The 26,692-nt window shown below is 51.6% G+C and overlaps 2 protein-coding genes across 5 annotated transcripts in view; both read left to right on the top strand.

Moving 5' to 3' along the window:
• LOC138762319 (unconventional myosin-X-like) overlaps positions 1–22,099 on the top strand; it is a 107,795-nt gene extending 85,696 nt beyond the window's left edge. For both annotated transcript variants that reach the window (XM_069936074.1, XM_069936075.1), the window contains 11 exons: positions 625–761; positions 2,030–2,227; positions 5,980–6,137; positions 9,844–9,967; positions 12,264–12,561; positions 13,111–13,318; positions 13,796–13,932; positions 15,212–15,332; positions 17,305–17,745; positions 19,400–19,591; positions 20,991–22,099. In XM_069936074.1, the coding sequence (XP_069792175.1) occupies positions 625–761; positions 2,030–2,227; positions 5,980–6,137; positions 9,844–9,967; positions 12,264–12,561; positions 13,111–13,318; positions 13,796–13,932; positions 15,212–15,332; positions 17,305–17,745; positions 19,400–19,591; positions 20,991–21,071 (2,095 nt within the window). In that variant the 3' untranslated portion in view covers positions 21,072–22,099. The remainder of the gene's footprint in view (positions 1–624; positions 762–2,029; positions 2,228–5,979; positions 6,138–9,843; positions 9,968–12,263; positions 12,562–13,110; positions 13,319–13,795; positions 13,933–15,211; positions 15,333–17,304; positions 17,746–19,399; positions 19,592–20,990) is intronic.
• A 225-nt stretch (positions 22,100–22,324) lies between these two features.
• Positions 22,325–26,692, top strand: part of glb1l (galactosidase, beta 1-like) — a 59,345-nt gene continuing 54,977 nt past the window's right edge. The window contains exon 1 of one of the 3 annotated variants that reach the window (XM_069936083.1): positions 22,325–22,478. In XM_069936083.1, the coding sequence (XP_069792184.1) occupies positions 22,455–22,478 (24 nt within the window). In that variant the 5' untranslated portion in view covers positions 22,325–22,454. Of the gene's footprint in view, positions 22,479–25,795; positions 25,852–26,364; positions 26,462–26,692 lie in introns of those variants that run through there. The other 2 variants (XM_069936082.1, XM_069936081.1) reach the window with 2 other exon arrangements.

The raw sequence follows: 26,692 nt of genomic DNA, 5'->3' as shown, positions 1-26,692 counted from the left end.
CATACACCCAATGATCTGGCCTCCACAACCGCCCGTGGCAACAAAGTCTGGCTGAAGAAATTCTTCTGCGTCTCTGTTCAATCCTGAAGTTGTAGTCTTACCAACGTCTTGTACAGTTGGAACATGACAGTACTGTTCCTGTTGTCCATCGCCTCTCTCTACGCTGGAGATAAGGGGTGTACAGGGTGACGCTCCCTTAAACGGATTTTTTCTCTGGAGAGTAGAAGATTGAGAGGGGACTTGATAGAGGTGTTCAAGATTTTAAAAGGGACAGACAGAGTAAACGTGGATAGGCTTTTTCAATTAAGAAAGGGGGAGATTCAAACTAGAGGACATGGTTTAAGATTGAAGGGGGAAAATTATAAGGGGAACATGAGGGGAAATTTCTTTACGCAAAGGGTGGTAGGGATGTGGAATGAGCTTCCGACAGATGTAGTCGAGGCGGGATCATTGGTTACATTTAAGGAAAGACTGGATAGTTACATGGATAGGAGAGGACTGGAGGGGTATGGACCGGGTGCTGGTCAGTGGGACTAGGAGGGTGGGGATTTGTTACGGCATGGACTAGTAGGGCCGAACTGGCCTGTTCTGTGCTGTAAGTAGTTATATGGTTATGTTTGTTAGGCCAAACTCCTTTGTGATAATCACGGCAAATCGGGTGATCCACTGTAACGCAGACAGCCCCGAGCTGATGCATCACTGGATCTCTTTGCTCCAGAGACCGAAACACAGCCTCAGTGGTCAGCAGTTCGTCATCCGTGGTAAGTGGTGGCCCGAGTGTGCATGAACCATTCGGTGGGGGGGGCATTGGGCAAGGGAGGGGTGGGTTCTAACCCCAGGAAGACGGAGCTGACCTCGGGAAGGGGTGGATGAAGTGGAAGGCCTCCGACTGAGTTCTCTGTGGTAGACCTCTACTCTACCTTACACCCTTTCCCCAGTTTCTGCTCTAGGCCATTCAGCACATGGTGCCCATGGTCTTCCCACCTCCCCGCTGCCGATGTGTAAACCTGGAGGGCACGTCTCTGCACTGCTCACCCAGGCTCCTACTGAATAGGGGAGGGTTTACCTCCACTGTCCTCATTACACCGAGTTCCAGACCTCCTCCACGGTGAACTCTCTCATCATTCACTTCCTTAACCTTATTTACTCCTGCCAGGACTGATCCCTGCTGGGACAATCCTTCCATCCCATCTCCCTATCAGGGCCTGATCACTGTCCACAGTTCATATTCCCCTCTACCCCGATTGTCCCGCTGACAGCCCCTCCCCAGACACTCTCCCCTCATAACGAAAACTCCAGCCCAGACAACACTCTGGTACATCCCCTCTGTACCCTCACTGGACCCATCGTCTACAATCTGTGGTGTGCTCAGAACTGTGCTGGGTCTCTCTCTGCGCTAGGAGTCCCTCTGTGCTCTCGCTATTCCAGGTGTCTCTTAATGCACCGGGCATCCCTGCACTGCCACTCTCACCGCGTCGGACACCTCTCTGTGCTGGGTGTCCCTGCATCGCGGTCCCTGCACTGCCACTCTCACCGCGCCGGGCGTCTCTCCGTGCTGGGCTTCCCTGTATCGCGGTCCCTGCACTGCCACTCTCACTGCGTCGGACACCTCTCTGTGCTGGGTGTCCCTGCATCGCGGTCCCTGCACTGCCACTCTCACCGCGCCGGGCATCTCTCCGTGCTTGGCTTCCCTGTATCGCGGTCCCTGCACTGCCACTCTCACCACGTCGGACACCTCTCTGTGCTGGGTGTCCCTGCATTGCGGTCCCTGCACTGCCACTCTCACCGCGCCGGGCGTCTCTCCGTGCTGGGCTTCCCTGTATCGCGGTCCCTGCACTGCTACTCTCACTGCGCCGGGCATCTCTCTGTGCTCTCACCGTGCCGAGGATCTCACCGCACCAGGTGTCTCTCTGTGCTGGGTGTCCCTGCACTCCTGCTCTCACTGCGCCGGGCATCTCTCCAAGCTGGGTGTTCCTGTGTCGTGGTCCCTGCACTGCCGGGGTGCTGATCACCTGTCCTATCTTTCCAGGTTGGTTACACAAGGGGATGACTGGCCGAGGAAGAACAGCTTCGCTGAAACTCCGTAAACGCTGGTTCTTGCTCAACTCCAACTCGCTGGATTACTACAAAACCCCCGATCACGGCAGCTCCAAGCTGGGCACACTGGTGCTGAATAGCCTCTGCTCTGTCATCCTGCCCAGCGATGACAGGACCTTCCGAGAAACAGGTGCCAGACCAGCGCTGACCCACCCAGTACTGGGCTTCACACAGACGAGGCCACCCGGCTCCTCTGGCCTGTGCTGTCATTGAATAATGTTGGAGGTTTTGAATATAGAAGCAGGGAGGTCTGACTGCAGCATGGGTTTCGATGGCTGGAATGTATTTCTTCCATGCCGTATAATTAAAATTTTAGAAATGAACTGTGGGCGAGTGTGGGGTTAAATGCACTTGCTTCACACTGATGTAGAGTGGGTGAGTTTAACTGGGACTGAAGGTTACACATCACTTTGCATCATGTCTATGCCGTTAATAACAAATTTAGGTTCAATAAACGTGTGGGTTTCAGGCAGGAGCTTTGTTTAGTGCGGTCATTAATTCTCTGTCTTCATCCAGCACCACCCCAGGATGGGATGGGATGATGCAGGACTATGAGAGGTGATTCATGAAGAGAACGAGGGAAAAGGAAGGGTCTGGGACCTTGTGCCTGTCAAGCAGAAGGGACCCAAATGGGAGCAGCGCGGTTGGTGTAGGGCTCAGCACACGCCGTTCTAGCAGCAGTGATCAGGGGTTTGAATCCCATGCTATCTGTAAGAAGTTTGTACATTCTCCCCATGGGGGTTCTGGTTCCCGCCAACGTTCAAGACGTTGGTTATTGGGTGTAATTGGGCAGCAAGGGCTTGTGGGCCAAAGTGGCCCGTGCTGTACGTCTCAATTAAAATTCCAATGTTGACTGTTCCTTCCCTCTCTCAGCTCCTCCAGAAACACGTTAGTGGCTCCCATTTTTCTCAGTTCCTCATGGAATGGGCCCAGTCTGTTTGGAGATGTGGGGTAGCCAATGGCTGGCAGAGGCACATTGGGTCAAAGGGCCTGTTTCTGTGCTGTAAATCTCCATGACTGTGACACAGGAGCATGGGGCACTCCCTGCCTGCATCAAGGTCACACATCTACAGGTTCTGACTGAAACCTCCGTGAGTCTGCCACCCTGGAATACCCATCTCTGATACTATCGGCCTCCTGTTGGCTCCACTCCTCCCGACCCAAGCAATCTGAGAGGACCTGCCAGAGGACACATATAACCATATCCTACACTTCCTGCAGATGTAGTCGTCAGGGACACACAAACTCCTCGATCTCCACCAAGACTGCCAATTTTTAATCCATCCCACCATGTTTCCGTGGATCCCTTTGGCTGATCCACATGGGATCCGTGGGGACCTGGTGGTCTGGATTCATAATGGGCTTGGCCTTAGAAGTAAAGGCTGTGGTGGAGGGGGAGCTGAATGGAGGTCGGTGACCTGTGGTGTTCTGCAAGGGATCGGTGCTGGCACCTTCTGTATGTGATGCAGATAAATGATCTGAATAGAAATCGAGATGAGCTGAAAGTTTGTAGACGACCCAAATATTGACAGAGGTGTGGATAGTCAGGAAGATGGTGGAAGGATTCAGCAGGACACAGATCAGGTGGAAATATGTGCAGAGAAGATAAACCAGGATGGTGTGAAGTGTGACACTGAGACTTAGAGGCTTGAGGGTTATGTCCAGAGGGGTGTTGGAGTAGGGAAAATGGCAACACAAGTGATGAGGAGGGGGTAGAGCACACTTGGCTTCATCGGTCCAGCCTTGTGGATAACTGTCAGGAAGTCACATTGCAGCCATAGAAAGTGTCAGTTAGGCTCCACTTGGAGTATCTAAATTTAGACGTACAGGCCATTTCAGCCCATGAGCTGGTGCCGCCCAATTACATTCCATTAACCTACAACCCCCGGTATGTTTTGAACAGTGGGAAGAAACTGGAGCCCCTGGGGAAAATCCATGCAGACACGGGGAGAACGTACAAAATCCTTACAGTCGGCGCGGGATATGAACCCCGATCTATGGCACTGTAACAGCATTGCGTGAACCACTACCCCAACCATGCTGACGTATTGTGTGTAGTTCTGCCTGCTGCATTGCAGAAGGATGTGGAGACTTTGGAGAGGGTTCACCACACAATTTCTGGGTGGGAGAGGGAGCTACAAATTGGACAAAACTTGTGTTGTTTTTGCTGGAGGGCCGGTGGCTGTGGAGAGGCCTAGTATTATTATTAGTGGCATAGAGAGGTCAGAGAGTTGGTCTTTTCTCTGGGGTAGAAATGGCAATTTATCATGGAGAGAGGTGAGGGGAACATGTGGGCAAGTATTTTTACACAGAGTCTAGAAGGGGCTGCCAGGATAGCAATGGACACCATGGCGGATTAACTACCCCCGGGCCCTCGGCTGAGCTTTAGTAAGGCCCACGGCCCCCACCCTTCATGGAATAGAATAAAGTGAAATTGTTCCATTTATTAGCCTGACCCACCCATGATGCCCTCATACATTTCAATGTCTCCTCTGGGGATGAGCTGGTTATGGTTGGAGGATGGGAGGAAAAACTTCATTCAAATCAAACAAAATGCTGCCTGACAGAAGCCCTCTGCTGGCCCCAAATAATTTGAAACGTCTGTTGGTTACAAAAGGATAAATAAAACCAGTTCTAGAAAAAGTCTCAATACAAAATAACATGGGTGAAGGGAGAGTCTTTGTTAAAAAGTAACCCTCCCGTGAGCTGAGCTCTGCTGCAGGAGGCAGACCCCAGACTCGTGCGCATACAAGCACGAGCATCGATTGACAGGTGGCATTGGGACCAGAGGAGCCCAGACTGATAGAAGGGACTGAGACCCCGCTGCTGATTGGCAGGTGAATGTGGTACGTCCATGAGCCTTGATTGATGATGGGGCTAGGACTAAAGCGAGGCCACATTGACAAGTCAAGTCCCCTTTATTTGTCGTTCACACTCTGCTCGCATGGTAAAGACGAGATGGTGTTTCTTCAGGATCATGGAGCAGATTTACCCCAAGTTAGAAGTTAAAATATAAGACATGTATAGTAAAAGTCCATGGTTCACTATCCATATGTTCTGGGAATTTAGGAGTTTGGGGGGAGAAAGCTGTTGCCAAATCTGGACATAAGGGCCCGAGTGCTATGGCACCTCCTACCAGATGGCAGAAGGGAGAACAATTTACATGAGGGGTGTGTGGAGACCTTCATAATGTTTGTTGCCTTTCGCCTGCATTGAGTATTGTTGATATTCGTCATGGTAGGAAGAGAGGCCCCAATGATCTTTTCCACTGACTTCACTCTTCTGCAGGGCCTTGTGGTCCGAGGTGGTTCAGCTTCCAAACCAGATGGTGATGCAATTGCACAGGATGCTCTCGATACATCCTCTGTAGAATGTAGTGAGGATGGAGGGTGGGAGATGGACTTTCCTCAGCCTTCGCAGGAAGTGGAGAGGCTGCTGGGCTTTATTGGCTGTAGAGCTGGTGTTAAGGGACCAGGTGAGATTCTCCGCCAAGTGCACTCCAAGGAACTCTATATTCTTGACGATCTCAATGGTCAAGCCATCAATAGTCAGCAGAGAGTGGTCCCCCCGGGCCCTCCTGAAGTCAACAACCATCTCCTTATGTTACATTGGGATGTACCAGTGGTTGTGATGGGTCTCCTTACCTTCTGGGTCCATAGGCTTCAATCTACTCAGCCTAATGGTTAATTGGCCACTGAGTTGGCAGAGATCCAACACTAGTATTAACAACACATGGAGAGGCAGGGAATGGAGGGGTATGGCCCAAGTGCAGGCAGGTGGGATTGGTTGGCACAGTGTTGGGCTGAAGGACTGGTCCTGTGCTGTCCTGATCTGTTTTCCGTCGGTGCCCCCCCCTGCTGACCCTACATTTGCCCTCCGCAGGTTACTGGCATTTTGTGGTTCATGGCCGGAAGCACTCTTACCGACTCTGTTCTAAGCTTCTGCATGAAGCCACTCGCTGGACCACTGCCATTCAGAATGTGATTGACAGCAAGGTTCCAATAGAGACTCCAACCCAGCGGCTGATTCGTGAGATCAAGGTAAGCAGAAACCACCAATAGGCTTCCAGGTCAAGCTGCCAGACAGATCCTGAGAGTCCACTGCAGCCTTGTCTTCCCGTCACTAAGGCAGTGCATACGATTGTCGGTCGTGAAGGGTAGCTGGCGAACCAGTGTCCTCAGAATTCTCAGCAGCCAACGAGCTGTTGGACAGTGTGAGGTGAGGCACTTGTGATGTAGATAAATGATCTGAATAGAACTCTAGATGAGCTGATGAGTAAGTTTGCAGATGACCCAAATATTGGCAGAGGTGTGGATAGTCAGGAAGGTGGTGGAAGGATTCAGCAGGACACAGATCGGGTGGAAATATGTGCAGAGAAAAGGCGCATGGAGATTAATCAGGACGGTGTGAGGTGTGGCACTTTGACAAGTTAAATGTTAGAGGCTTGAGGGTTATGTCCAGAGGAGTGTTGGAGTGGGAAAGTGGTAGATCCTAAATAATTATCTTCATAGATTCACAGACAAGAACTTTGGGAGAAGGCCATTCAGCCCCTCAAGCCTGCTCCACCAGTTAATACGATCCTGGTTGATCATGTGACAGCAGTATCTTGCTGTAATGATAAAGTGCTACCACCACCAGGAGGCATTGGAGGCGGAGTGTGCAACATCTGGGGAATGTTACGTCTTGCGAATGTTGCTGCCTCTTCAATAGATTCAGGATGGATGCCTCCACATGGGGGCTGCATGTGTGTGTTCTGGTTTTAGAGCAGGTTGCTTAGTTAATAAATCTAGTTGTTTTAAAAAGAACCCAAGTTTCTTTATTGTAATAGAAGAAACATCACACTTGCCTGCTCTTTCTCCAAACCCCCTTGGCCCTTTTAGCCAATGGGGACCACATCCAACTCCCTTATGAATATTTCGAATGAACCAGCCTCAGCAACTTTCTGTGGCAGGGAGCTTCACAAGTTCACACCTCTCTGAGTGAGGACATTTCTCCTCATCTCAGTCCAAAATGTCACCCCTTCTCCTTAGATTATGACCCCCTTGTTCTGGACTTCTGGAACATTCTTCCTGCATCCAACCTGTCCAGTCCTGCCAGAATTTTACACGTCTCAACAAGATCCCCTCTCATTCTTCTAAATCCCAATGAGTGTAATCCTGGTCTATCCTTCATCCATCTGTCCATCCTGCCATCCCAGGGATCAGCCTAATGAGCCTTCACTGCATTTCCTCAATGGCAATAATCTCCTTCCTTCGATTAAGGTGTTTGTACGTTCTCCCCGTGTCTGCGTGGGTTTTCCCTGCGGGCTCCGGTTTCCTCCCACCCTCTAAAACCATACTGGGGTGTAGGTTACAGTGCTATCAAATAGACCTGACAGACCAGAAGTCAAGATTAATAGGCTTTAATCACTATAAACTTACAGACATCTCTTACATGCCATTGGCCTGATTCCAAGGCTGTTTTAAGGGAGGGGAATTGGATGATACCACCTTTATTAGGGATCCTGAAGGGAGAGCAGTTACAGTATCCGGGTTGGGGTTACAGTATCGGGGTGGGATTACAGTATCGGGGTGGGGTTACAGTATCGGGGGGGGTTACAGTATCGGGGTGGGGTTACAGTATCGGGGTGGGATTACAGTATCGGGGTGGGGTTACAGTATCGGGGGGGGTTACAGTATCGGGGTGGGGTTACAGTATCGGGGGGGGGGTTACAGTATCGGGGTGGGGTTACAGTATCGGGGTGGGGTTACAGTATCGGGGTGGGGTTACAGTATTGGGGTGGGGTTACAGTATCGGGGTGGGGTTACAGTATCGGGGGGGGGGCTACCCAACCAGTACAGTGTTCCACCAAATTCACCCCTTCTTTTGAAGTGTCAGAGTCCATTCAGAATCTATTTCCAGTTTCAGCCTGTCCGGTGGTTTCGTCCGTCGAGCTGACCATTGAATTGGTGGCTATGGTGTTGCTCCAGACTCCTGGGCAGTGCTCTGTGTCACGAGCTGTGATTCAGATGCTAAACAGAATCGGTTGGGGCTGGTTCAAGGGGGTGGGGTTGGGGTTGGGGCGGTGCAGCTGGTGCCGATGGTGGGGTCGGATCCTCGGCCGTGTATCAGCGAGTTGTGGGGAAGGAGAGGAATGCTGGTCGATCGACCGTGGTCAGTTCAGCGAGCACCACAGTTGCAGGGGCTGCATAAAACAGGTCCCGGACAGAGACACTGTCTCTCCGCCCATCCTAGTACTGCACGTAGGCACACGGGGGGGTTCGAATGGAGGAGGTGGATCTTCTCAACCAGAGAGTCTTGTTTGTGGGCTCTGGTGTGTCTCTGGAGTAGCACAGGCCCTGGGGTCGTCAGCCAGACCAGTAGTGTTGTTCCCGACGCCGATCTCCTGGGGAAGGAGAAAAATTTTTCATGCAGGGTCACGTTTGTCACTGTGCAGAGGAGGGACCTGGTGGCGTGGAGCGCCTCTGGTAGGACCTCTTGCCACTGGGAGATGGGCATCCCTTTCATCGAGGGTCAGGAGGACTGCCCTCCAAATGATGCCGCTCTCCCTTTCCACCTGGCCATTCCCTCAGGGGTCATTCCTGGTGGTCCTGCTGATGGCTATGCCTTTGGCCAGCAGGTTTTGACGCAGTTCCTCTCTCAGAAATGAGGATCCCCGGTCACTGTGGAGTAACTCGCGTATCCAAAGAGCATGAGGAGGATACGCAGGGTCTTAACGATAGTGGCTGTGGTCATATCTGGGCAGGGGATGGCGAACGGGAACGGGAACCAAGATGTCATCAACCGACTACAGGGAGGTTGTGCGCTCTCACAAAGTGATTGAGCCTGGCAACCCCAGGGTGGCAGAGGCTGTTGTGTGGGGCTTGGAGGAGATTTTCTTGCACATTGGCCCAGGTACCCCGGGACAGGGCAACGGGAGGCTCATTGAGCTTCCTGGGCTGGTACAAGATCTTGTATTTGTAGGTGGACAGTTCAATTCTCCACCTCAGGATCTTGTCATTCTTAATTTTTTCCCACTGTTGATTGTTAAACATAAAGGCAATTGCATGTTAGTCAGTCAGCAGGGTGAATGGTTTTCTGGCTAGATAATGTCTCCAGTGGTGCACAGCTTTCACTAGGGCCTGGGACTTCTGGTCTGTCAGGTCTAATAAATAGCGCTACACCTTAATCACTATAAACTTAGAGGCATGCTTACATGCTGTTGGCCAAATTCCAAGGCAGTACTGAGGAAGGGGGACTGGGCAGTACCACCTTTATTATGGACCCTGGAGGGGGCGGAGTTACGATATCGGGGCAGGGTTACGGTATCACGGTGGGGTTACAGTATCGGGGGTGGGCCAACCGCTACAATGTGTATTACAGTGTTCCACTTGGGGGATTTGTGAGGCTGGTAGGACCTGTTACCGTGATGTATGTCTCCTCCCTTCATTAATTCCCCCCCCCACCCCGTTGTTCTCTGAGGCATCAATGCCTGCTGTGCCCATTCTCCCCTCTTCTAAACCCCGGGCCTCTAGTTCTCGGATCATTAGTCTGTCTCTCTCCTTCATCCCTGTGTCGCCAGCATCTCTTCGCACTGTTATTGTCGCGAACACTGAGATACAGTGGCCGTTTCCTGTGAATGTGTATTTGGAACAAATGGCGAGGCTTCTTTGTGCAGGCCATTGTTTCAGGGATGTGAGGAGGTTGCCTCCCATTTAACCACCAGTTTTAGTTTCAGCTCCTTGGTGAACCTGCCTCATCTTCCAGGAGAACAGCACGAACTCGGAGATTGTGGAGCAGATGTACCAGAGGAACCTGATCCTGCGCTATACCCACCACCCACTGCAGTCACCTCTTCTGCCCTTGCTGTACGGAGACATTAACTCTGGACGTGAGTATCTGTCCCACCACACAAGCAGCCTGACCGCTGGCTGCTGCTCAGTCGAGGCCCTGATCAGGCAGCACAATTTACAATGATCAGGATTACAGTTATGGAGGGGGACTCTCTGCCCACTATCTGCCTGTAATCTCCTCCTCATTGCCCAGCACAGAACAGTGTAAGCCTTCCGTAATGAGAGGGTTAACGTGCACTTTATCTTTGGGGTTAAGGGGATGAGGGTGGTCTTATAGAGATCTTAAATGATGAAAGGAGGAGATAAAATAGAAGCAGGAAGGTTGAATCCACTGGGAGGTGAGGCTAGAATGAGCGGACACAGCCTCAGGATTCAGGAGAAATTAAGGATGCGATGAGGAGGAACTGCTTCTCCCAGAGAGTGGTGAATCTGTGGAATTCTCTGCCGAGGGAAGCAGTGGGGGCTGTCATTAACGTATTTAAGTCACAGCGTTACAAGCCCAGACGACTCCAAAACCCAGCAGCAATAGATACTCACCAAGACAAATGGTTACTTAAGCAAAAATTGCTTTTAATTATCTTTAAACATGAAAACAGAACCACACTTTAACTTAACACTATTGACTTAACTAAACTAACTTAACCCCCCCACTCTTCTAATTCTAAGCGCACATGTGTGTAAGTTCAGAAAAGTTGTTTGATTCACAGTCCAATCTCACTTCTCATTCCTCCAAGTTCACTGGTTGAAGGCAATTCTTATACTGTGCACAGAATTTAATATTTATGAAGTTCACCAGGCTTTGGTGCTTGAAAGGTAAAGGTATACGCTCAAGAAGGTTCTTGTCGGTTTTCAGAGAGGGATTTGTTGTTCCTGGATACCCACAACTGGTTCCTTGTAACCGGCCACTTCAGTGTCTTGCTGAAGAAACTTGGCCCATCAGGGTTCTCCAGATGATCACCTCTTTCTGTTCCTCTTATTCCAAGTGAAACATTAGATAGCCAGGCCTCTCCTCTTGCATGAACCACAAGGGCTTTGACCAGGCTGAACCAAGTACTCACAACCTGTCTTCCAAATGGGGTTTTCCACAAGCTTTCCAGCTTGTCCTGTTCCAGTCCCAGTTGCTGCTGAACTGAAGAACTGAGCTCTTTCATCTGTTGCCTTTTTGTAAACAACAATCCATTAGTGAAGTCTCTTGGGCCTCTCCAAAGCTTCTGCAAAGGCTCTGAGGCCCCGACATGTCCAGCATTAGCAGAGCTCCAGTATTTTAAATAAGATCTGTTTTAAAGTGTTTGTATGTGACCTACACTAACAAACTTACCCCAATTTATCTCCCAAAAACATATCTATATACAAAGCAAACACAACATAATCTGTCACAACAGTTAGGTTGATTTTTGAAGAAATGGGGAATTGAGGACAATGCGGGTGAGTGGAGATGAGCGGTGACCAGATCAGCCGTGATCACGTTGAATGGCAGAGCTGGCTGACGGGCCACATGGCCAACACCTGCTCCTGTTTCTGATGTTCTTGTGAAACAGTACACTTTCTACATGTCCCACCACCCCTGCCCCCAATGCCCTTTCTGCACATTTCCCCACTATATCAACGCATTCCATGGATCCATAGAACATGACAGCACAGAAATAGATCCTTCAGCCCTTCTACTCTGTGCTGAACTATTGTTCAGCCAGGTCTCACAGCCCTGCACCCAGTCGCTATCCCTCCATACCCCTCCCATCCATGTACCTGTCCAAATTCTTCTTAAATGTTAAAACTGAGTCCACATTCACCACTTCAGCTGGCAGCTCGTTCCACACCCCCACCACTCTCTGTGTGAAGAAGTTCCCCCATGTTCTCCTTAAACCTTTCCCTTTCACTCTTAATTCGCGTTCCTGCACCCATCTCCTCTCCCCATCTATTCCTCTCCCCTCTCTCTCTGTGCCTCTCCCTCCTTAATCCTTTCCCATTCTCTCCATCTTCTCATCTCCCTCCTTCCACCTCCATTCCTCTTCCCTCTCCACCCCCTCAATATCCCTCCCTCTCCATCCCCTCCCTCTCTACTTCATTCCCTCTTCACTCCACCCCTCTATTCCCCTCCTTCCCCACCCCCATCCATTCCCCTCCCTCTACACCCTCCTCCAATTCCCCTCCCTCTCCACCCCTCCATTCCTCCTCCCTCTCCACCCTCTCCATTCCCTCTTCCCTCCACCCCCCTCAGCCCAGGGAGGAGAGCGGGTTTGTGTGTATGGAGCTGTGGACAAGGGCAGCGGGAATGTGATATGTTCTGTTAAGACATCAGCCTGACCTCTCCTCGACCTGTCTCCCGGACTGTAGTGCAAAAGGACGGAGGTTACACAAGTCTGCAGGAGGAAGCGGTTGGGATGTTCCGCTTGCTGCAGGAGCTGGAGATGGTCACCGACCCCATTCCCATCATCCAGAGAATTCTGCAAACCTGCCAGGACCTGAAACCGTTGTGGGATGAGATTTACTGCCAGCTGATCAAGCAGACGAGCCACGTGCCTCAACCCGACAGCCCCGGGAACCTGCACCACTTCCAACTTCTCCTCTGCCTCAGCTGCACCTTCGTCCCGAGGCGTTCGGTCCTTCGCTATCTCCGCTTCCACCTCAGGAGGTGACTAGGAGCAACTTGGCTCGTCCCTCCCCCTCTCTGTCCCTCCCCCTACGTCCCCGCCCTCTGTCCCCCTCCCCACCCCCTCTCCAGTCCCCTCTCTCTGCCCCCCTCCTGTCCCCCTCCCCCTCCCCTCTCCCCTCCCCTCCCCTCTCCTCTCCCCTTCTGCCTCCCCATCCCCCTCTCCGGACCCCCCTCATTGCCCCCTCTCCCCCTCCCCGCTCTCCCCACCCCCCGCCCCCTTGTCCCTTCCCCGCCCCCCTCCCCATCCCCCCTCTCCATTCCCCCTTCCCCATCCCCCCTCTCCGTCCACCCCTGTCTTCCCCCCTCCGTCCCCCTCTCCCCTCCCCCTTTCCCCCGTCCCCTCCCACTACCCCGGCCTCCACCACCTTACTGAGAAGCACCGTCCTACACCAGTTCCATTCCATTGTTCTCCCCACCCCACAGTCCTCTGTCCTTCTGCCCCACCTCCCGTCTCTCCCTCGCATCTGAACCCTTGACCACGGTGAGTGGGATCCGAGTCCTGATACGCCTCTTGCTGCTTGTGTCCAGGGTTAAGGAGCAATTTGCTGGCACTGATATTGGGGAGTGTGCCCACTTCATCCTGGAGTCCTTGAGAAAGACCAGGTTCCGGGAGTTTGTGCCGTCTCGGGCGGAAATACGAGCACTGGTCAGCTGCCAGGAGATGTCGACGACTGTGTACTGTCATGGTGGAGGAGCGTGCCAAATCACCATCAACTCCCACACCACGGCGGGCGAGGTGAGACCGTAACAACTGGCCCAGCAAGGCTCTGTCCAACATGTCACCTGCATGAGGTGGTGGGACCGTCTGCCTGTTCACTGGGGTCGAGTGGTGGTACCGTCCGCCTGTTCATGGGAATCATGGTGGTAGTATAGTCCATTTCTTCACCAGGTTTGGGTGCTGCTAGTCTGTTGGACTGACGGTGGGTGTTGCTTTTACATTCTGTGCCCACTAACCCAGTGAGCAGAGAGGATGAGGCCAGTTTGGAACTGGTGTCCAGCATGAACCCTGCTACAAACAGTGCACCCTTTCATCCCTCCCACCAGGTGTCTGCGTGTGGCAGATGTGCATGCTGTCCTGGGTCGTGCATTCACAATTTAGGTAAGGGACAGGTTTTGTGTGTTTCATTCATGCGCGGTCCTGGTGTGTGCGTTGCCGACACGTGCAGTCCTGGCCTGCATATTGTTTAGGGACGGTGTTTTCTCCCGTCGCCAGGTTGTAGAGAAATTGCTGCGTGGGTTGGCCATGGATGACAGCAGGAACACGTTTGCCCTGTTTGAACACGGCAGTCTCGGGGACAGGGCCATTGAGAGTCGAGTGGTGGTGGCTGATGTGCTGGCTAAGTTTGAGAGGTACGTTTTCCTGGAATTCTGCAACTCCTGTGGCTCCACACGTCTCGGGGTGCAAGTCGACCCCTCTGAAAGTGACAACACGTAGGTGGGCTGGATCGCTGGACTGCACACTTGCCTTTATTACAAAGTCACATTGCCGCTGGAGTTTGCCACTTGGAATCCTGGTTGCCCCATCATGGGAAGAATGTGGGGGCTTTGGGAAAGGTACAGAAGAAGTTATCAAGACGTTGACTGGGTTAGAGGGTGTGAGCGATGGGGAGAGGTTGGACAAACTTGGGTTGTTTCCTGTGGAAGGTCAGAGACTGAAGGAGACCTGAAAGAGGTTTATAAAATCATGAAAAGGCATCAGTAGGGTGGAGAGTCGACCTTGTCCCAGGGCAGAAGTGTTAAAGACTGGACAGTATGGGCTTGGGGTGAAAAGGGGAAGTTTTAAAGGGTGTGTAACACACAGAGCAGCAGGTTCCCACACCAGTCTCCTGTTAGTGGAGGAAGCAGATACGACTGCAGTGTCTTAAGAGACATTCTGCCTGGTAGATGAACAGGCAGGGGATGAAGGATGTGGGCTAGTTTGGCATCATGGGCTGAAGGGCCTGTACTTGTTCGCACTGTTCTATGCTCCATTGGTACTTGGGATCCAGTTCTGGAAGTGACAGAAGCAGAGAAATGTATAGAAGAGAAACGGTCCCTTCCAACCACCTGGTCCTTACTGATCTTGGTGTCTGTCCACACAGGACCCATCTGCACACCTTGTCCTTGCACATTTCCTCTCCTTAGGCGACGGGACTGCGATGTGTTCCCTGTACTGCATGCGATACTCTGTCTGACCAGTGTTCTGTATCGCTCCGTCATGGTGCCATGTACTCAATCTGAGACATCACTCTGCAACACTTCTACCCACTGCTTTGGACAACATCTTCATCCATTTGCGTTCTTGTTGTCAGGGAGTGATGGGTCTGAATCCCATAGTCTCTATGTGTATCAACACTCCCCTTTTACTCCCTTCCAGACTCTGGCCTCACCCATCACTACTGGATTAAACGCCATCCGCCACTCTCTGCCCAGCTTCCAGCTGGCCAGTGTCCCAGTAGTCTTTGGTGTCTTCAACTCCACCAATGGACTCTGCCTTCCAATGAAATGGACGGAGTGACGGGTCATGTGAATGGAGTGGTTTCTCTGCTGTTCAGGATTGGGGAGTTTGACAGGTCTGTGGAGAGGTGCTGATTGGGCTGTTGGGGACAGGATGTTGGTGACTGACTGCCGTCTGTTTGTCCGATTCCAGGCTGATGGGCGGGGAGAATCAGGAACAAATCCCATGGCAACTCTATTTCAAGCTCTACTGCTTCCTGGATGTAGAGAATGTCCCCAAGCATGGGGTGGAGTTTGTGTTCATGTTTGAACAGGTACGTTTTGTAACCATCTTTGTTAGGGAAAGGATGTGATGCCACGGGAGAGGAGATGGGTGATGAGATATTTACCTTCTACACCTGAGGCAAGGAAATACAAGCAGGGACATTATGATACAACCCCTGGTACCTTTGGAGGGACATGAGGGCCATTGGAGAGAGTGCAGAGAAGATTCTGTCAGACTATAAGACATAGGAGCAAAAATAGGCTATTCAGCCCATCAAGTCTGCCCCACCCTTTAATTATAAGCTGATCCATTTCCCTACTCAGCCCCACTGCCTGGAAGTCTCCACATAACCATGTCTAATCAAGAACCCATCAATCTCTGCCTTAAGTATACCCAATGACCCAGCCTCCACAACTGCCTGTGGCAACAAATTCCACAGATTCACTGCCCTCTGGCTGAAGAAATTCCCCCACATCTCTGTTCTAAGTGGACATCCTTCAATCCTGAAGTTGATCCCTCTTGTCCTAGACTCTCCCACCTTGGGGAACAACCTTTCTACAACTACTCTGTCCATGCCTTTCACCATTCAAAATGTTTCAATGAGATTCCCCCCCCCCCCACCCCCACCATTCTCCTACAAGGCTACATTTGCTGTCAATATTGGAGCCAACAAATATTGTTGATAATGAGAAATCAAAGTTTTACAGCGTTTATACATGTTGTCTGTCTGAGTTTGTCTCATTTGCCCCTAATTCTTTTAAACTTTCCCTTTCCATGTAGCTGCCCCTACCTTTGATAGGAGATGGAAGGGAAAGGGAGGGACTGGAGGAGGGGTTTCATGGCAATTGGAGGTCGATATTGATGCTGTCTGGTTGGAGGCTGCCAAGAAAGGATAGAAGGTGTTTTTCCTTCAGTTAGCGGGTGGCCTCAGCTTGGCGGTGCACAAGGCCATGGACAGACATGTCAGTGTGGAAATTGGGTGTGGAATTGAAGTGGTCAGCCAAGGCAAAGTTCTTGCTTCTTGCTGTTGCAGTAAACGGAGCAAAGATGCTCAATGAAGCCATCGCCCTGTCTGTGTTGAGTCTCCCCAATGTAGGGAAGGCCACTTCGGGACCGACCCCCGCAGATTCACAAGTGAACTGTTGCTTCACTTGAAAGGGTCATTTGGGGCCCCGAATGATTGTGAGGGAGGAGGTATGGGCGCAAGTGGAGCATTTCCAGTTGTGGCCTCACCTGTACCCTGTATAGATGCTGCAGAACTTCCCCGCTCTTAAGTTCAGGGCCTCCAGCAATGAAGGCCAATGTCCCATTTGTCTCTTGATTACTTGTTGCACATGCAAGCCATCCTTTGCACGAGAACTCCCAGGACCCTCTGCACAGCAGTGTGGTGTAAATCTTCAGCATTTAAATTATTATCTGATCTATTTTTCCTTCCAAACTGGATGACCTCACATATACCAACATTGTGTTACATTTGCCAGACCCTTGCCCACTCATTTAATCTATCAATATCTCTCTGCATCCTCTGTATAATTTGCTTCTTCACTCAATTTAGGGTCATCAGCAAACTTAGATCCATGACCCTCTGTCGCCTCTTCCAGATCGTTTGTGAACATAGCGAACAGTTACAAACCGAAACTGATCCTTTAGAACCCCACTAACTACTATTGCTAACCAAAGGAACACTCATCAATCCCAACTCCCTGCCTTCCATTGTTTAACCAGTCCCCTGTCCCTGCTAATGGATTACCCCAACCACGTGCACCCTGATCTTACACAGAATCATATGTCGATTCTCTGGTTAAGAAGACATATAGGATGCTTTCCTTGTTGAGTTGGGCATGGATCTGAGCAGGGAGGTTAGGATTCATCTGAATAAACTATTGGTTATACAGCAGCTGTGTGCTCTTCTGGTCGCACACTGAAGGAAGCAACTTTTAGTTTTAGTTTTAAACTTTTTACTGGGTGACAGAACAGCTTCTTCATTCCATCATCCTGTCTTCTTACCTTCTTTATCCCAGGCCCATGAATGTTTGATCAGTGGGCATTTCCCAGCCCCAGAAGACACCCTGCAACTTCTTGCTGCCCTGAGACTGCAGTACATGTATGGGGACTACACGAAGAGCTCCCTGAACCTCCAGGAGGTTTATCCCGTCTCCAGGCTGAGGGCCAAGATCTTCCAAAGCACCAAGTCTAATTCTCAGACCCTGGAGAAGAGACGGACCAGCTTCCTGGAAGGGACGTTGCGGCTGAACCTGCGCACAGGCTCCACAAGAAAGCAGAAGATGGAAGAGGAGCAGATGTTGGAGATGTGGATGAAGGAAGAGATGTCGGCCATGCGGACTGGTGTTGTGGACAAGTGGCTGAGGCTGCAGGGGATGATACAACAGCAGGCCATGCTGAGATACATGGACATTGTGATGGAGTGGTCAGGCTATGGCTGCACATTCTTTGACGTTGAGGTAGCTCAGTCCAAGTCCACGTTGGGCCTTCTGATCCACTTACCTCTCAAACCCATCCCATCCTCTCGAGGAAATACCCATGTCCTTCCCATCACTGCCTGTCTTGGTCACCAAGCATTTGATCAGATTCCCTCCACGAGATGCCCTTTTCTCCTCACCCACCTTCTCGCTCCATCTCCCCTTGCCTCCCCCAAATCTTGTTCCCTCCCTTCCAATCCAGCTCCTGGAGGCCAGGAGACATCCATACACTGCAGATGTTAGAACCTGGAGCAAAAATAATCCGCCTCAATGAAAGTTCCTGACCCAATACCTTCTCCCTCTGATGCACCTCAACCCGAGGTTTGTGCAACGGGATGTGGGGCAGGAGAAGTGATTGATCAGGGAAACAAGAGAAAGAGAAGGGTCTGGGACTTGGTGCCTGTGGAGCAGAAGTGACCCAATTGGGGGCAACATGGTTGGCGTAGCTGTCACCACGCCAGCAATCAGGGCCAGGGTTCGAATCCCACACTGTCTGTAAGGAGTTTGTTTGTTCTCCCCGTGTCTGCGTGGGTTTCCTCTCGGTGCTCCAGTTTCCTCCTACCTTTCAAAACCTACCATGGGTTGTAGGATAATAGGGTGGCATGGCCGAACGGCCTTCTACCATGCTGTGTTGCTACAATGTAAAACATTGAAAAAATTGTTGAGTTGACCCAGCAGTGTTTTGCTCCAGATTTTGTCATCTGCTCTGAGGCCCAGGGACCAGTTACTCTGATTGCTGGGTCCCTGTTCATTGGCCACTGAGATTGCTGGTGCCACAGAACCAGAGAACCATAGAACATTACAGCACAGCCCATCCAGTCAGTGCCAGATCATTACTTTCCACAGTCCCACTGACCTGAACCCAGTCAGTATCCTTCCACACCTCTTCCTCCCACGGTCCGGTCCACAGTGTCCCTCCACACCCCTCCCTCCCACAGTCCGGTCCACAGTGTCCTTCCACACCTCTTCCTCCCACGGTCCGGTCCACAGTGTCCCTCCACACCCCTCCCTCCCACAGTCCGGTCCACAATGTCCCTCCACACCCCTCCCTCCCACAGTCCGGTCCACAGTGTCCCTCCACACCCCTCCCTCCCACAGTCCGGTCCACAGTGTCCCTCCACACCTCTTCCTCCCACGGTCCGGTCCACAGTGTCCCTCCACACCCCTCCCTCCCACGGTCCGGTCCACAGTGTCCTTCCACACCTCTTCCTCCCACGGTCCGGTCCACAGTGTCCCTCCACACCCCTCCCTCCCACGGTCCGGTCCACAATGTCCCTTCTTTGGTTTCTCTCAGTTCTGCGTCTTCATTTGTGTATATGGATGTCCTGGGAGAAGCAGTTTCTCATTGGTTGGAAACTTTGAGCTCTGTTGTCTATTGGCTGCTCTGAGCGCTGCTGCCCTTTAATTGGTTGATTTATGTGCTAATGCTCTTTGACCTGCTGTGAACATTGGTGCAGTTTTCTGTGTGCGATGGTCCACTAACCAATGGTGATGTTTGATTGGCTGAGTTGGATGATGGTGGTTTCTGATTGGCTGCTGTGGGTGATGGCAATGTCTAATTGGCTGCCTTGACTCATGGTGACTGGCTGCGTTGGGTGATGGTAGTGTCTGATTAGCCATTGTCTGGCCCCTGCAGTGTAAGGAGGGCGGATTCCCCAGTGAGCTCTGGCTGGCCGTGAGCTCTGGCGGTGTTTCCATCTACAAGCGGGGAGCGGCGCGGCCGTTGGAGTGCTTCAGCTTTGAGGAGATTGCAGCGTTCGGGGCCCCACTGCCCAACACATATCGCCTGACGGTCGGCGGCCGGGAGATGTTCTTTGAAACTGCGCAGGTGAGTCAGTCCGTTCCATACTCCCAACACTCTGAATGAAGCAGTTCCCATGAAACATTTCCACTTCCACCCTTAACCCATGCCCTCTAGTTTTTATCCCACCCAGTGGCAAAAGCCTGCTTGCATTTACTCTGTCTCTCCCCCTCAAAATTGTGTACACCTCCATCAAATCTTCCCTCATTCTTCTACGCTCCAGGGAATAGAGTCCCAACTTATTTAGATTTTCCCAATAACTCAGTTCCTGAAGTCCAGGCAACATCCTAGTAAATCTTCCCTGCACTCTTTCTTTCTATCTTAGCGATATCTTTCCTGTAGTTCGGTGACCAAAACTGCACACCATACTCCAAATTTGGCCTCACCAATGTCTTGTATAACTTTACCATAACATCCCAACTCTTGGACTCAATACTTTGATTTATAAAAGCCAATATGCCAAAAGCTCTCTTTACAACCCTGTCCACCTGTGACACCACTTTCAGGGTATTATATATCTGTATTCCCAGATCCCTCTGTTCTACCGCACTCCTCAGTGCCCGACCATTTACCATGTACGTCCTTTGGTTTGTCCTTCCAAACCCATTGGTTTGTCCTTCCAAAATGCAACACCTCACACTTGTCTGCATTAAACTCCATCAGCCATTTTTCAGCCCATTTTTCCAGCTGGTCCAGATCCCTCTGCAACCTTTGAAAACCTTCCTCACTCTCCACAACGTCTCCAATCTTAGTGTCATCTGCAAAGTTGCTGATCCAGTTCACCACATTATCATCCAGATCACTGATACAGACAAACAACTGTCCCAGCACCGATCCCTGAGGCCCCACTAGTCACAGCCTCCAGTCTGAGAAGCTCTATCCACCACTACCCTCTGCCTTCTTTCACAAAATCAGTCTTTAAGCTAATTCACTGCTTTTTCCTGAATATGGATCAACCAAACCTTGAAAATCCTCCCACTTTATTACAGTGTGGACATCTGTATCACTGCCTCTGGCAGCTCATTTCATAGCACCACTATTCTCAGGTCACTTTTATATCTTTTCCTTGCACTTTATAGCAATAGAATATTGCACGCCCTTCAGCCCATTATGTTGTGCTGACCTATATAAACTGACTCAACATAGTCCTTCCCTACCTCACACCCAGAGCCCTCTGTGGCATCTAGTTTGGGACAGTTACTGATGACCCTGTTGTGATCCTACTCAGCCTCTTCCCTGTCTGTTGTTGCAGTTCCCTCCCACCCATGGAAATGGCAATTATCCAATACCCTCTGGCATTTGTGGACCTGACCCTAGTATTGACCATGGTTTTCCCTCCCGCCCATGACTTCTCATTGTTCCTCTTGGTTCGAGCTGCCTGAGCCCACACTATGCATTGCTCACCCTGCCTGTCTCTCCCCTGCAGGTAGCCGAGATCACCAAGATCATGAAGGCTCACGTCAAGAGGAGATACAGTACGAAGGCAGCAACCGCTGCCCGCACCTAGTGCCCAGGCCAGATGACGGACATCTCCTCCACCTACTTCTCTGTACTGACGGTTTCCTGCTGTTCAATGCCAGTCAAGGCTGGCCATGTCCAACAATCTCCTGTGTGCCACGCTGATTGGTGGCATGAAGGAGATCCAGGAATCGTAACGGGCTGTGCAGAGGCTGAACTGGGGTGTGATCCCTGCAGATGTCTGTAAAGGATGCACCCCTCTTCTCCTGCACTGGAGAGTGGGGATTGGTGGGTGGTGATGCCTGCAGTTGGGAAGGGGTGTTGGTGTGGAGTTCCCAACATTCTTGCCTGTGAGAGACCAATGCCTGTAAACTCTGGAATATTGACAGAACAGTTCGCCCTGGTTATAATCTATGGGTGGGTCTATTGGGTGGCCAATGGCCGGGCTGTGATGTCACTTTCTTGGTGAGGTGGAAATGCTGATTGACCAGTTGGATGGGTGGTTGTGAAAGGACACGCACAACGTGGAGGAGGTGCTGGGAACTGGTCACGAAGGGACGTCCGGAATGTGCAGGGGGCACTGGTTATGAAGGGACGTCCAGAACAGAAAGGGACAAATGGACATATGGAATGGGGAAGGAAGCATTGGGAACTGGTCATGAAGGGACATCTAGAACACGAAGAGACGAATGGACGTCCAGAACAGGAAGGAGGCGGTGGGCACTGCCTTTACTGTCTCAGTCCAAGAACACCTGCAATACTGCACGCAATATTGCCAACGTGAAATGTAGTCGGGTTGGGAGGGGCAGAATGGCACTTACCCCTTTGCCTTTATTGTCTGATCAAAGGCGCATCTTGCTCTCACCAACCATTGCTGCTTTTCCCATCTCGCCTGCACACTCGCTGACTGCTCCACTCCAGTGCCAGCTGGGATGTTGGTAGCTGGCTTTGCAGACCGATATTTCACATTATTTAATGCATATCTAGAATTGTTCATCTTGTAACAACCAAATATTCTGAACAAAAGTTTTATTCGGGTGCTTTTCCACTCAGAAATACAGACGAGAATTGTTGGAACGGCTTTGCCTGTTGATTTTTGTTAACTTTGTACGAACACGCTGTTAGACCATACCTGATTCCCCACCTGATTCACTCAGATCAGGGCTCATCCAGTCGAGGTTTCAACACTGCTCTCCTTGCTCTGCCACCATTCCTTGACTCCAGTGTCTCTGCAAACAATGACTGCCTGCACTGATTCTGAGTGAAACAAGAAAATGCAGGGATCCAGTGCAGTATACAAACATGCTGGAGAAACTCAGCAGGTCATGCAGCATCCACAGGAAGTCAAAGGCAGTCAATGATTCAGGCCTGAGGCCTTCGTCAGGAAAATGGAGAACTGTAGACAGAAGCCTGAATAAAACGGTGGGGATGGATGGGGAGGAGGACAGGCAAACAGGTAAGATGTAATGGGTGGAAACAGGTGGGGTGGGGGGGTGGGGGAATAGAAGAGTAAAGTGCTGAGAAGTCAGAGAACTGGTTGATCTGGCCTGTTATCCTGTGTTCCTTCCCCTTCCTCCCCCCTCCACCAATTTAGTGCACTGTACCAGATTCTGTTCTACATCCTGACTCTTTGGCTTGGCTTCGCGGACGAAGATTTATGGAGGGGGTAAAAAGTCCACGTCAGCTGCAGGCTCGTTTGTGGCTGACAAGTCCGATGCGGGACAGGCAGACACGGTTGCAGCGGTTGCAGGGGAAAATTGGTTGGTTGGGGGTTGGGTGTTGGGTTTTTCCTCCTTTGCCTTTTGTCAGTGAGGTGGGCTCTGCGGTCTTCAAAGGAGGTTGCTGCCCGCCAAACTGAGGCGCCAAGATGCACGGTTTGAGGCGTTATCAGCCCATTGGCGGTGGTCAATGTGGCAGGCGCCAAGAGATTTCTTTAGGCAGTCCTTGTACCTTTTCTTTGGTGCACCTCTGTCACGGTGGCCAGTGGAGAGCTCGCCATATAACACGATCTTGGGAAGGCGATGGTCCTCCATTCTGGAGACGTGACCCATCCAGCGCAGCTGGATCTTCAGCAGCGTGGACTTGATGCTGTCGACCTCTGCCATCTCGAGTACTTCGACGTTAGGGATGAAAGCGCTCCAATGGATGTTGAGGATGGAGCGGAGACAACGCTGGTGGAAGCGTTCTAGGAGCCGTAGGTGGTGCCGGTAGAGGACCCATGATTCGGAGCCGAACAGGAGTGTGGGTATGACAACGGCTCTGTATACGCTTATCTTTGTGAGGTTTTTCAGTTGGTTGTTTTTCCAGACTCTTTTGTGTAGTCTTCCAAAGGCGCTATTTGCCTTGGCGAGTCTGTTGTCTATCTCATTGTCGATCCTTGCATCTGATGAAATGGTGCAGCCGAGATAGGTAAACTGGTTGACCGTTTTGAGTTTTGTGTGCCCGATGGAGATGTGGGGGGGGCTGGTAGTCATGGTGGGGAGCTGGCTGATGGAGGACCTCAGTTTTCTTCAGGCTGACTACTGTGTAAAAAAAAAAAAATCCCCTTTTTGCTCCTCATTTTCTTCCCATTTATTATATATCTATAATTTCAGGCCCTTGGAAGAAAAGTCCCACCTTCTCCACCTCTCAGCAAACATCTCTCTCATCCCACATCTCCCTCATCCCAGCCACCACCCTCTGGAGCAACACCTCATTTTCTGCCAGAGCCCTCTGTAGCCCAATGGCAGGAACAGTGAATTTTCCAATTTCAGATCTCCCTTCAGTTAATTCTGTTCTTCTGCCTTTCCACTCCCCCCTGCCCCACTTTATCCTCTTTCCCAGCCTCCACCACCTGACCCCCTTTGGTCAGGTGGCGGTCCTCTCAATAGGGGTTAAAACAGAACAAGGATAAAAGCAGACAAACTGAGGAAGTGTTTTACTGGACAGGAGTAGTAGTGGATGATGCTTCTCAGACTGGAGGCCTGTGACTAGTGGTGCCTCAGGGATTGGTGCTGGGACCATTGTTGTTTGTCATCGATATCAATAATCTGGATGATAATGAGGGAAATTGGATCAGCAAGTTTGCAGATGGCACTAAGATTGGAGGCGTTGTGCACAGTGAGGAAGGTTTTCAAAGCTTGCAGAGGGAACTGGACCAACTTGATAATGGGCTGAAAAATGGGCAATGGAATTTAATGCAGACAAGTGTGAGGTGTTGCATTTTGGAAGGACAAACCAAGAAAGGACGTACACGGTGAATGGTCGGGCACTGAGGCGTGGGGTAGGACAGAGGGATCTGGGAATACAGAGACGTAATTCCCTGAAAGTGGTGTCATAAGTGGACAAGGTTGTAAAGAGAGTTTTTGGCATCTTGGCCTTCATAAATCAGTATTGAGCCCAGGAGTTGGGATGTTATGGTAAAGTTGTCTAAGACATTGGTGAGGCCAAATTTGGAGAATTGTGTGCAGTTTTAGTCACTGAACTACAGGAAGGATATCAATAAGATAGAAAGAGTGCAGAGAAGATTTTCTAGGATGTTGCCCGGACTTCAGGAACTGAGTTACAGGGAAAGGTTAAACAAGTTAGGACTTTACCTTGGAACAAAGAAGAATGTGGGGAGATTTGAAAGAGGTTTATAAAATTATGAGAGTTATAGACAGAGTGGATATGAGTAGGCTTTTTACATTTAGATTGGGTGACCAAAATATGAGAGGTCATAACTTTAAGCCTAAAGGGTAAAGGTTTAGGGGGGACATAGGGGAAAGTTCTTCACTCAAAGTGGTGGGAGTGTGGAATGAGCTGCCATCTGATGTGGTAAATGGGGGCTGAATTGTGTGTTTCAAGAGTAAATTAGATAGATATGTGGATGGGAGAGATCTGGAGGGTTATGGAATGGACCAGGTCAGTGGGTCGAGGAAGATTATGGTCAGCATGAACTAGAGGGGCTAAATGGCCTGTTTTCTGTACTGTAGAATTCCATGGTTCTAAGAATTTGGACAGGTACATGGATGGGAGAGGTATGTAAGACTTTGGTCTGGGTGCAGGTCAGTGGAATTGGGCAAATAAAATGGTCCAGCACAGATGAGAAGGGCTGAAGACACATGTTTCTGTGCTACAATTTTCTATGATTCTCGGAAGGATGTGGAAGCTGTGGAGAGGGGGCAGAGGAGATTCACCAGGATGTTGCCTGGGTTGGGAAACAAGTCTCATGAGGGCAGGTTAGCAGAGCTGGGACTTTTCTCTCTGGAGTGTAGAAGGATGAGAGGAGACTTGATTCTGGGAGGCAGAGACAGGGTGGACAGACAACACCTGTTTCCCAGGGCAGGATCAGCAAACACCAGAGGACGTGGGTCCAAAGTGAAGGGAGAGAAGTTGAGGGGAGACGTCAGGGGTAGGTTTTTTTACACACACAGAGTTGTGGGGGCCTGGAATGTGTTGCCGGGGATGGTGATGGAGGCTGGAACATTAGGGGCATTTAAGAGACTCTTAGACAGGGACACGGATGGAAGAAAAATAGAGGGTTACAGGGTAGGGAGGGTTTAGTACTTTTTTTAGAAAGGAATGTATGGGTCAGCACCACATCGAGGACTGAAGGGCCTGGACTGCAGCAGGACAGGATTCTCCTTCATTACCATTGTTGTCACTCCCATGACTGGCAGCCATTGTCTCCACGTCTCCCCCACCCCTGGTCTGAGTCACCTTCCTCCTCCTGACCCCCTTCCTTCTCTCGCCCCCTTTCCCCAGCCTGTTCCTGCTCCAAGCTTCAGAACTCATTTTCTGTCGGAGGGTTTATTTGGCCGCCGATGGTGCCTTTAAGGGGCGGGGATTCCACCCGAGAACCAACGCCGGTTGGCGGCGGGGCAAGGAAACCGGACCGGGAGGGGCGGGGAGAGGGGCTGGGCTGGGCTGTGGGGGGGAGTGGGGGGGCTGGGCTGGGCTGTGGGGGGGAGTGGGGGGCTGGGCTGGGCTGTGGGGGGGGAGTGGGGGGCTGGGCTGGGCTGTGGGGGGGAGTGGGGGGCTGGGCTGGGCTGAGTGGGGGGGGCTGGGCTGGGCTGTGGGGGGGAGTGGGGGGCTGGGCTGGGCTGTGGGGGGGCTGGGCTGGGCTGTGGGGGGCTGGGCTGGGCTGTGGGGGGGAGTGGGGGGCTGGGCTGGGCTGTGGGGGGGGCTGGGCTGGGCTGAGTGGGGGGGCTGGGCTGGGCTGTGGGGGGGGAGTGGGGGGCTGGGCTGGGCTGTGGGGGGCTGGGCTGGGCTGTGGGGGGGAGTGGGGGGCTGGGCTGGGCTGTGGGGGGCTGGGCTGGGCTGTGGGGGGGGAGTGGGGGGGGCTGGGCTGGGCTGAGTGGGGGGGCTGGGGGTGGCGGGGCGGCCGGGGAACGGAGCGCGGAACGTCCCGGTAGCGGCACCATGGAGCTGAATGGCCGGATGGTCCTGCTGCTCGTCTCGGTGTCCGTGGAAGTGGCGGTGAGGAGCAGGACCCCGGCCCCCCGGCCTCATTCCGGGCTCCTCGGCGGGGCTGGGACTGGGGGGGAGGGTCCGGACTTCGCCCCGGGTGGAGGGAAGAGAACACCGAGCATTACGCTTTTTGCCCTTCGGCCCACGATGTTGTGCTAACCCATAGAAACCTCACCCACAATCTAACCCTTCCCCCTCCCATTTTCCTCCATTCATGTCCCTGTCTCAGAGTCTCTTAAA

This window comes from Narcine bancroftii, chromosome 4 (assembly GCF_036971445.1).
Source record: "Narcine bancroftii isolate sNarBan1 chromosome 4, sNarBan1.hap1, whole genome shotgun sequence".
Taxonomy (NCBI): domain Eukaryota; kingdom Metazoa; phylum Chordata; class Chondrichthyes; order Torpediniformes; family Narcinidae; genus Narcine; species Narcine bancroftii.
The sequence above is the reverse complement of the archived record's forward strand: the minus strand, read 5'-3'. Positions and strand labels throughout refer to the sequence as shown.